This window comes from Priapulus caudatus, unplaced genomic scaffold (assembly GCF_000485595.1).
Source record: "Priapulus caudatus unplaced genomic scaffold, Priapulus_caudatus-5.0.1 Scaffold3125, whole genome shotgun sequence".
Classification (NCBI taxonomy): domain Eukaryota; kingdom Metazoa; phylum Priapulida; class Priapulimorpha; order Priapulimorphida; family Priapulidae; genus Priapulus; species Priapulus caudatus.
Genome location: NW_014580186.1, coordinates 6,219 through 18,170, shown reverse-complemented (window position 1 = coordinate 18,170; position 11,952 = coordinate 6,219). Strand labels below are relative to the sequence as shown.

General features: G+C 47.2%; 1 protein-coding gene across 1 annotated transcript in view; it reads left to right on the top strand.

The window, feature by feature from the left end:
- Positions 1-2,455: 2,455 nt before the first annotated feature.
- Positions 2,456-11,952, top strand: part of LOC106819297 (furin-like protease 2) — a gene marked incomplete at both ends in the record, with an annotated part of 15,554 nt that continues 6,057 nt past the window's right edge. The window contains 9 exon segments of the mRNA XM_014823943.1: positions 2,456-2,590; positions 3,213-3,372; positions 6,428-6,600; positions 7,014-7,147; positions 8,409-8,490; positions 9,311-9,518; positions 10,101-10,362; positions 11,147-11,313; positions 11,573-11,712. Of these exon segments, the coding sequence (XP_014679429.1) occupies positions 2,456-2,590; positions 3,213-3,372; positions 6,428-6,600; positions 7,014-7,147; positions 8,409-8,490; positions 9,311-9,518; positions 10,101-10,362; positions 11,147-11,313; positions 11,573-11,712 (1,461 nt within the window).

The following is an 11,952-nucleotide window of genomic DNA, read 5'->3' as shown; positions in this document are numbered from 1 at the left end:
CGTTCGCTACACGACGTTAGTGTAGCGTGTGGAACTGTCTACAGGGTACCAGTCTATCTTATACCTAGCCAGCTAAGCCTCGATTCTCGTGTGAACACTCCGGGTTGTCTTAGCACGGTATTTCAGCCGAATTCAGCACCAGATAAGTACGGAACCAGCGAGGCCGTGTATATCGTGTGAACGCAGCTATAGACCCTCTCAGCTCCAGTTGCACTAACGAATAATAAGTGTTACTGAAACACCAGTACTAGGTTTACTGATTCTACATGAGACTGTTTCATAGTTTTACAGAGTATCACATTGTTTATCAACATTTCGAATGACATTACAGAGTTTCAATCATCCATAGATATATACAACACATATACACACTGTGTTGTATATATCTATGAATCATCCATCATAGTCCATCATAGGGTATTACAGTGTGCATCAGTGCCTCAGTGTTTCAGAGTATTACAGGATGTTGGTACAGCACTACTTTAGGCACTCTCTCACTCTCCTTCTGTTTTCCATATTTTAAAATATAAAGTATGTATCTAGTATGTTTTAAAGAAAACCAATTCAACGTTTTGATGAAGAAAATTGTACTTCCTGTGCTTAAAAAGTGAGGGACTGCAGACTGCAGTGAAAATGAGGGTGTTCCCTAACTGAAGATGAAAATCATGCATGACACAAGCCGCCATGAGCATCAGTAATGCCTCTATTCCACACAGACCACGAATCCTACGAATCAGCACGAATTGATAAATTTGAGGATTCGTGAGGATTCGTGGAATTTTGCAAATTTCTTGTCCAAATCGTGACGCTCTACGATTCTGTTACGATACATGCAGGTACGATAGAGTTACGAATATTCGTGGGATTCGGCTCGAATCGCTCAAATATTGTCAAGAATTCACTACGTTAGGAATCAGTTACGAATCAGTTAAGAATATGCCGAATGCATCTACGAATCGGGTACGATTAAAATTGAATTCGTGACTATTCTTGACAATTTGTGGGATTTTCCCTCAAGATAGGTATAGCCCTCACCCCTGCTTGAAATTTTGGACCTTTGGGGGTGTGATCAAGGCATCAGTTCCAAAATGGATGTTAAACGTAGAGCAGCTTTAGTACTGGCCCTGGAACTAGAGTATCAACACCAGCTGCTGAAAGCTAGAAGACTGCTTCTAAGAAGGAGAAGAGCCCCCAGGTGGTGGGTTAGACCGTGGCTGACACCAGCTAGAAGGCTAGAAGATGGTGGAAGATGAGAATGCCTTTGTCAACTATGTAAGAATGCCACCCCACATGTTTGATGAGCTACTCAATAGGATTAGACCAGTCATCCAGAGGAGGGGCACCTACGAATGCCTACGAATCTATTATGATCTATTACGATCTATTACGATCTATTAAGAATCAGTTACGATGCCTAAGAATGCACTACGAATTTGTTACGAATTAACTACGATTTTTTGGAATCGAGAGTTCGTGTCCAAAATTTTGAACAGCTCAAAACTTTTGCCACGAATTCCCGATCGCTCAAGAATTGAAAGAACTTACTACGAATAAATACGAATCAGTTAAGAACTTCACGAACTGATTACGATTCAACTACGAATTTATCAATTCGTAGCGATTCGTGGGATTCGTGGTCTGTGTGAAATAGAGGCATAACGCGTCTAGGCTATCCTGTTATCTGCTGTACATTAACTGTAGAAATAGAATCAGGAGTTAATGATAGGATGTGATGCTGAAACACTGAGAGGCAGTATTGTACATAGCGTTATAGGATTTTTAGTAATGTGAATGTGTTGGAAGTCCAATAAAACGAGGATGTTTGACTCTGCATTGACCGCCCTGCATTAATTTCTACTCCCCGTGGTGTAGTGCGAGGGTGTTGTACAGTCTACTGAGACTGATCACAGAGTGACTGAGAGCCTCACACGACGGTAACATCCCAGTTCGCCTACTCCCATTTCGTCTACGTCCCAGTTCGCCTACTCCCATTTCGTCTACTCTCAGAATCGGCTATATTCCCATTTTGCCTACTCTCTTTTCGTCTATTCTCAGAATAAGTAACATAATAGTGTCATTTCATCTACCACTAGTTAGTTTTATTTATTATTATATTAAAATTATTTAATATATGCTTTATATATTTTCTATTTATGTCAAGTTGTGTTCTCATTATTGGTACCTATGTTTTCTGTAGACTGTATGCCAATCAAAACCATATTTTATTATTTATAAATGATTAGTTATTGAACAAACCGATCGTAGACGAAATGGGAATGAGGTAGATTTTGAGCGTAGACGAATTGTGAGTAGGTGAAATGGGTGTACGCCAACTGGGAATTTTGCCGTTTCTCGAAATGGGAGTAGGCCAACCGGGAATAAACCCACACGACTCCTATATGTGACACGTCCCCGCGGCTGTCCTGTCATCGTGCGTGACAACTTTGCCTTGCAGAACAAGGGAGCAGAGAAGGGGTTTGACATGAACGTGATGGCTGCGTGGCAGAAGGGCTACACTGGTGCCGGCGTTGTCGTCTCCATCCTCGACGACGGAATTCAGACGGACCATCCAGATCTCGTCGACAATTACGTAAGCCGCTCGTTTCCTCTCACGTAATATGCTTTCTTTTATGTGACAGGTGTGATATTACACGTGTACATGGTGGATCATTGACATGACTGAACATTATGATTAATTATTAGGCAGTTAATCTACGTCGGGCGATTTGCTATCGCAAATTAATTTAACAATCTTAGTGGGCGTCTAGTGATCAATATACGGTGTTAATAATGGCAGCCCCTCCCCCATTCCGAGACCGGTAACTTTTGAACACGACTGGCTAATTTTTATGGGGAGGTTCTACTACAGTTTATGTAGTAGAAATAACAAAATGTAAAATCAAGACTAACTGGGTTTTTAGACTTATTTCTAAGACTGGTATATCTGAAATCGATAGTACTTGAATGTATTTTGTATATACGATTTTTGAAAGTACTTGACATGCTTCATATATGCTATGAAAATTTGCACAACATTCTGTCGTACATCACAAACACACACGGAAGAAAACGCATTCCCTCACGCTGCAGGTCACAATATTGTCTTCTCTACATGCAGCGCTTAGAATCGGTGTTAGGGTGCTGTAGTGATAAATGCTTACTCACACTTACCGTGTCATTGACATCTGTCGCTTGCCCTGCTACTCACGCAGGATCCGAAGGCTAGTACGGACATCAATGACAAGGACGATGACCCATACCCTCAGGACAACGGTGACAACAAGCATGGCACACGCTGTGCCGGCGAGGTCGCCTCCATGGCTGGCAATGACTACTGTGGTGTGGGCGTCGCCTACAAGTCAGGCATAGGAGGTGCGTGCGTTACACAGGGATACACATGTTACACAGGGGTGGGTGTGTTACACAGGGGTGGGTGTGTTACACAGGGGTGGGTGTGTTACACAGGGATGGGTGTGTTACACAGGGATGGGTGTGTTATACAGGGATGGGTGTGTTACACAGGGATGGGTGTGTTACACAGGGATGGGTGTGTTACACAGGGATGGGTGTGTTACACAGGGATGGGTGTGTTACACAGGGATGGCTGTGTATACAGGGATGGTTGTGTTAGACAGGGTGGGTGTGGTTACGACAGAAATGGTGTGTACACAAGGGAGGGTTGTGTTATACAGGATGGGTTGTGTAATACAGGGGTGGGCTGTGTTTATACAGGGGTGGGTGTTTCACAGTGGTGGTGTGTAGCACAGGGATGGTGTGTTATACAGGGTTGGGTGTGTAGCGACAAGGAATGGGTGTGTGTAACAGGGATGGGTGTGTATACAGCGGTGGTGTGTTACACAGGGGATGGTGTGTGTACAACAGGATGGGTGTGTTATACAGGGGGTGTGTTACAACAGGAATGGGTGTGTTATACAGGGGTGGTGTGTTACACAGGGGTGGTGTGTTAACATCAGGAGGGTGTGTTATACAGGGTGGGTTGTGTACAGCAGGGATGAGTGTGTTAGTAGCAGGGTGGGTGTGTTACACAGGGTGGGTGTGTACAGCAGGGATGGGTGGGTTACAGCAGGGGTGGGTGTGTACACAGGATGGGTGTGGTTACACAGGATGGTGGTTATAGCAGGGATGGTCGTGTGTTACACAGGAGGGTTTGTTATACAGGGGTGGGTGTGTTACACAGGGATGGTGGGTTATCACAGGGGTGGGTGTGTTACAGCAGGGGTGGGTGGTTAACACAAGGATGGGTGTGTATACAGGGGTTGGGTGTGTACACAGGAGTGGTGTACACAGGATCGGGTGTGTTCATACAGGGATGGGTGGTGTTACACAGGGAGGTGCTGTTAGCACAGGGGATGGTGGTGTACCAGGGAGGTGTTTACAACAGGATGGGTGTGTACAGCAGGGTGGGTGGTGTTCACGGGTGGGGGTTTACACAGGGTGGGTGTGTTTACACAGGGATGGTAGTGTACACATGGCGGGGGGGTGTGTTATACAGGGAGGTGTGGTTACACGAGGGATGGTGTGTTACATAGGATTGGATGTTACATAGGATGGGTGGGTTACAAGGGAATACACATGTGGACATCAGGGAGTGGGTGGTTACACAGGGGTGGTGTTTACAGCAGGGGTTGGGTGTGTTACAAGGAGGATGGTTGTGTTAACACAGGGATAGTTTAACATCAGGGATGGGTGTGTTACAGCAGGGATGGGTTGTTAGCACTAGGGATGGGTGTGTTACAGCAGGGTGGGTGTGTTACAGCGAGGGGTGGGTGTTAACACAGGGATGGAGTGTGTTATAGCAGGTGGGTGTGGTACACCATGTGTATGCGTTGTTTACACAGGGATGGGTGTTGTTACACAGGGATGGGGTGCTTACATGCAGGAGGTGGGTACAACAGGGATGGGTGTGTTATTCACAGGGATTGTGTGTTACACAGGTGGTGGGTGGTATCACAGGGAGGGTGGTTACACAGGGATGGGTGTGTAGCACAGGGATGGGTGTGGTACACAGGGATGGGTGTGTTAACACAGTGGAATGGTGTGCTACACAGGGGTGGGGGTGTTAGCACAGTTGATGGTTGTGTACACAGGGATGGGTGTGTTAGCACAGTGATGTGTGTTGACACAGGGATGGTGTGTTAAGAAAACACAGGGATGGTTGTTACACAGGGGTGGGTGGTACAGCAGTTGAGGTGTTGTTACACATGGATGTTGTTACACAGGGATGGGTGTGCTACAAGCTAGGGGTGGGTGTGCCTAGTCACAGGGATGGGTGGTGGCTACACAGACTGGTGTGTGACACAGGGATGGTGTGTTACACCAGGGATGGGTGTTGGTTTCACACAGGGAGGGTATGTACACAGGGTGGGGTGTTACAGGCGAGGGGCTGGGTTGTTAGCACAAGGGTGGGATGTGTTAGCACAGGATGGGTGTGTTACATCAGGGATGGTGTTGTAGGACGGGATGGGTGTGTTACACAGGTGTGGTGTGTGTACACAGGGGTGGTGTGTTGACCAGGATGGTGTGTTACACAAGGGATCGGTGTACAAGGGTGGGTGTGTTCCACAGGGTGGGTGTGTTAGCGACAGGATGGTGTGTACAACAGGGGTGGGTGTGTTACACAGGGGTGGTGTGTTACGCAGGGATGGGTGTGTACACAGGGATGGGTGGTTACACCCGGGGTGGGGTGTTGACACAGGGATGGGTGTGTTACACAGGGATTGGGTGTGTTACACAGGGCATGGGTGTGTTAACAGGGTGGGTGTGTTACACAGGGGTGGTGTGTTACACAGGGTGGGTGTGTTAGCTACAGGGGTGGTGTGTTACCGCAGCGATGGGTGTGTACACAGGGATGGGTGTGTAGCACAGGGTGGTGCTGTACATCAGGGGTGGTGTGTTACACAGGGATGGTGTGTACACAGGGATGGGTGTGTTACACAGGGATGGGTGTGTTTTATACACGGGTGGGTGTGTTACACAGGATGCGGTGTGTATACAGGGATCGCGTGTTTACATCAAGGGATGTGTGTTAGCAACAGGATAGGTAATGTACACAGGGGTGGTGTGTATACAGGGATGCTGTGTAACACAGGATGCGTGTTTACACAGGGAATGGGTGTTGTAAGCACAGGGATGGGTGTGTTACACAGGGATGTGTGTGTTACACAGGGATGGGTGTGTTACACAGGGATGGGTATGTTACACAGGGGTGGGTGTGTTACACAGGGATGGGTGTGTTACACAGGGGTTGGTGTGTTACACAGGGATGGGTGTGTGACACGTGGATAGGAGTTATAGTAAGTGTGACTACGCATGAGTGTCTATACAATCTTGCATCACCATCAATGTGCAGGTTAGTAGGGTGTGTGTGTGTGTTCACCGGGTCAGTCTTGTCTCCATCACCACGCAGGCGTGCGCATGTTGGACGGCGATGTGAACGATCACGTAGAAGCCAGCGCTCTCAGCCTCAACCCGCAGCACATCGACATCTACAGCGCGAGCTGGGGACCCGAGGATGACGGACGCACCGTCGACGGACCAGCGAAACTCGCCACGCAAGCCTTCATCAGCGGCGCAGAGAAGGTAGCGCCACCTGGTGATGATCGACGCGGCGCGGCGGAGGCCGTAGCGGTCGTCATCGACGCTCGATTGTTTTTGGCAGATTTATCGCATGCAGGAATGATGAAATGTTTATTCGTCAATCTATGATGCAGTGTTGGCCGGGTGGAAACATAATTAGTATCTTGAATGGTCTGTGGTCGTTATACAGTGGTGGGGGGAGGGGTCACATATCCTGTGAAATTACATTTCCTTCTTTTTCTGAAACTTCATTTGAATGTAAACTTTTATACATCATGTATGAACGTTATTCGTGTCTTCGGATGATTCTCTCGGTTGTCACTAAATACTCATGCTGATGTGATTGTCTCTCTCTCTCACTCTGCTGCCTGTAACATAACACCGCTTGCAGTGGTTAACAGCGTTGTCTGATGCAGGGACGCAATGGCAAGGGCTCCATCTTCGTGTGGGCGTCTGGGAATGGTGGTCTCCATGGTGATAACTGTAACTGCGATGGCTATACTAACAGCATCTACACGCTGTCGATCAGTAGTTCAAGCCAACGCAACAGGTAACGGCAGCTTCACGATCATGATTCACATCATTAGCGTGATGTGGGTAGATATTAATTACAGGCAGAAAAGTTGCTTTGCGATATTAATTAGCACCGTTAGCATGTTGTGAGTAGATGTTAATTACAGATAATTGATAAGCCGGTGCGATGGGTTTGTCCCGAATCATCAAGGCATTGTAACTATATTAAGAGATGATGAATTATCTCTGCTTGATATCCGTGATCTGATGTTATAATGATAGATGCTTCCTATACGATGTTTGCACAGTAATGACAAGTAAAGTGAATTATTGCCAGCGAGCCTACAGTGCTAATGTGTGAGTCGATCTCGACGTTTTGGTCTGTTTACCGGGAGCAAGCAGTAATTTTACGCAGAAATTATCCTATAGAGCCTAGAGAGTCTATAGAGCCTAGAGAGTCTATAGAGCCTAGAGAGTCTATAGAGCCTAGATAGTCTATAGAGTCTATAGAGCCTATAGAGTCTAGAGAGCCTATAGAGCCTATAGAGCCTATGGAGTCTAGAGAGCCTAGAGAGCCTAGTATAGAGAAAGGCGCTAATGCTCTTACAACGTACTCATGGGGATTGATTGGATTGATTATTAGCGTGCCGGGGAAAGCACAGGATGGGAATAGGTGCCTCATGCTAAACAACCTTAGAGAGGAAAGCTACTCCCATTAATCAGGTCTGCCCTGCCAGTTCGTGTTCATGTTGATGGCAGGCTGAAGGCCTGCGCGAGCGCAGTACCATACTTAAGAAACAATGGCTATGGTAACCCATCGACTTTCGATGGCGCGTCCGTTCGTACGTACGTCCGTGTACACATGGGAATCCTGTGGTACCACCTAGAAAAATTTATATCTCAAGAAGTAAACACTTCCACACAACCGACCTTTGACAAAAGTTGTCTTAGGGGCGGGAGGATGGGTAACACCATTGTCACGTGGTATGACTGACGATGATACAGCAAGTTGCACAATAAGCCTATCCTCTTCTTACGGGTTGCCTATCGTGGATTATCGTGGAGTCATCTATCGGGAGCTCCGCTTTTAGGCAGTGTCTAAATCTATATTATTATTGACTTACGATGCTGGCAAACTTGTATGCATAGCGTGTATTGCTGTGCAGAGCGTAATATTTAGCTGCCAGGGCGTGCATGTTGTGGTATACAGTAGCTAATCGCTGCTGCGGCAGATGCGTGCGCGTGTTGTTGAGTTAATTATCGACAACAACGTCTGTCATGTTTTTTCCGTGCTGCAGAAAGCCCTGGTACCTGGAAGAATGCACATCAACTCTCGCCACAACCTACAGCAGTGGGCAGGAAGGCACTGACAAGGACATTGTACGTATTTTTCAGCCTAAGAGCTGACGGCAGCAAATCTACATCTAGATGTTTTGTATGTGCACGAGGTATTGTTGGAATGTACTCTGACAAAAACGTGTATGGAACGTGGTTTGCAATGGTCGCACAGATTCTCATGCATAATTAATTATACTATCACATATACATTTATTGCAATGCCATGCGTATATATATCAAGAGTACCATAGAAAAGTTTCTATTATGGTATTCTTGATATATATATATATAGTATCATATATATATATATCATATTTACATTGTTGATAGCTAGGTAGATACATAGATCAACCTATATTCCGCTGACCCTCCACCACCAAGCACCTCCCCGGTCCCTCCCTCCTCTGCCCCTCCCTCCCTCCCTCTCCCTCCCTTCCCCAACTTCTGCCTCTGTCGCCTGCCTGCTGGCCACGTGACATTGTCGTGTTACACCGAGCATCTTCCTGTTTCCTCCTCCTCCCCTCCCTCCTCCCTCCCGCTTATCCCCCTCTGTTTCCTCCTCCTCCCCTCCCTCCTCCCTCCCGCTTATCCCCCTCTGTTTCCTCCTCCTCCCCTCCCGCCTTTCTCTTGCTTATCCCCCTATGTTTCCTCCTCCTCCCCTCCCTCCTCCTTCCCGCTTATCCCCCTCTGTTTTCTCCTCGTCCCCTCCCTCCTCCCTCCCACTTATCCCCCTCTGTTTCCTCTTCCTTCCCTCCCTCCCTCCCGCTTATCCCCTTCTGTTTCCTCATCCTCCCTACCCTTCCCTTCCCCTGCTTTCCGCATGCATGGCACATGACATCGTCTCTTTCTCTCTGGTACATAGATGACGACAGATTTCAAGGATAAGTGTACGGAGCGTCACACGGGCACGTCAGCGTCGGCTCCCCTCGCCGCCGGGCTGTGTGCGCTCGCGCTCGAAGCAAACCCGGACATCACGTGGCGAGACATGCAGTACGTCGTACTGATAACAGCAAACCCAACGCCGCTGCTAGAACATGGAGAGTTCACGGAGACGGCCAGCGGTCGCAAGGGTAGGTGGCGCCGGCGTGGCGACGATCTGTTCTCGCGCACGGTGGGTTGGTGGTGGTGGTGGTGGTGGTCGTGGTGGTGGTAGGGGTAGGGGTGGTGGTAGGGGTGAAGCTCTACTGTAAGTTGCATTTGGTTAGGAATTTAGAAGAGTTCTGATGATAACTACGTGATGCAATAGACATTACCACCACACACTCACATCATACCCTGCTACTACAATATACATATATAATACCTATCACTGCGGGCACATTATGTACAATACGTGGCCCTAGAATGCCCCTGAATGATAAACCCAGGTCATACACTACACTGAGAGCTAATAATACCTTAGTTATAAGGTGTCATTAGCTCTTGACCACGATCGCACCACAATCACACCCTACATGGTCCACCCATGCTAGAATGCTCATGTCCAGTAACATTCACACGCATGCACGAACGCACACACGCATGCACAGATGCACGCATGCACAGACGCACGCACGCACGCATGCACGCACGCACGCACGCACGCACGCAGGGCTCTCATCGTAACGCCACACCTGCGTTGTTAATCTCTCTCTATCTTTCACATCGCGCAGTGAGTCACATGTTTGGCTATGGCATGATGGACGCCGGGGCGATGGTGGCGCTAGCAGAACAGTGGACCACCGTTCCCGAGAAACACATCTGTAAGACGAAGGTGGACATGACCCAGCACACCATCCCGGCGAAGGGGGCGCTAGTAGTGCACCTGGACGTCGATGGCTGCGCCAAGATGGCCGACCAACATGTGCGCTACCTAGAACACGTGCAGACGCATGTTACCGTCGAATTCCATCGCCGCGGCGACCTGAACATGAGGTGAGGGCGGGGCAGGGGAGGTGGAGTGGGAGGTGATGTCTCATTGTAGTGATGTAATACAGTAAACACCCGCATAAAAGAAACTGTGGATTAAGAACCTCCAGGCTGAAATTGGACCAATAAAGCACCTAGTATATAAGAACCACTTCAGCCTGATAAATTAAGCAGGTTCTTATATGAACAAAAATACCGAAAATTAAGCTGTGTTATGTTACTGTAATGCAGTTATGCTGACAATGAATTATTGCCAGTACTGTCTAATATTAGTCAAATCAATTTTCACAGCATTTGACTTTTCATTGTGTTTAATATGATAAGTAAATTAAAGGTGATAAATAAATTAACTCAAATGAATTTAAACAGACATATAATTTCTAATATTATGCAGATTAATGCAAGTGGATTAATTAGATTAGTCGCTCAATTATTTCACCCTAAATTAAAGCCTAATTTACCTAGATAATGTAACCAATATTTGCCCCAAATTAAGACCTCTAAGAAGCCTGCTTCAGCTGCATTTTCTCATCTATGTACGCAGATATATATAAGGACCATCTTCAGCCTGAAACAGAAAATACAGCGGTTCTTTTATGCATGGGTGTTTACTGTACTACTAAGTATATACTACAGTGTACACAATATCCCCTATATATATATATATAATCTACTAATAGTAAATAGTATAATCTAATAATAATACTATAGTCTATAGTCTATGTATATATAGAGTATATGTAGTATACAGTGGCAGTATATGACTGTAAGCTTCACACACGCTCTGCAGGCTCATCTCACCGATGGGAACTAAGTCTACGCTACTGGGCAGTCGGCGTAGAGACAGCTTCAGCGAGTTCAAGGACTGGCCCTTCCTCAGCGTCCACTACTGGAGCGAGAATCCATCGGGGCAGTGGAGCCTGGAGCTGACCAACGTTGGCGACTCATTCAACCACGGTGCGTCGTCATCATCGACTCCTGTTGCTACCTGACCCGCTTAACTCCCTTCCTCCCCCATCCATCCGCTTGTTCGTCAACGTTCCGTAAGTAGTTCGAAAAGTGGTCTGTTAATACCCTGACACTGGAGAATTTGGGCAAAATCATCTAGTCATATGTGTGAGTTCCCCGCCAGTATCTGTGCAGAAACGACGGGCGGGTGATGTGAACTTAATCATGCTTAATTGTAATGTGTTGAACACTTGTTGTTTGCGTGTAGGCACGCTCAAGTCCTGGTACATAGTGTTCCATGGTACGGCCATCAATCCAGTCCGCATAAAGAAGGACGTTCAGCTGACCCTGACAACTCTACAGGGTGGCGGTGCAAACAGAGTAGACACTTCCTACAACATGGAGAATGTATGTACTTCTGCCGCTCCTGCTCCTGCTGCTGCTGCTGCTGCTACTACTACTGCTACTATTACTGCTACTACTACTGCTTCTAATGCTAATGGTACTGCTGGTACTACTGGTGCTGCTGCTGTTACTGTTTCTGCTGCTGCTGCTGCTGTTACTGTTTCTGCTGCTGCTGCTGCTGTTACTGTTTCTGCTGCTGCTGCTGCTGCTATCACTGTTTCTGCTGCTGCTGCTGCTATTACT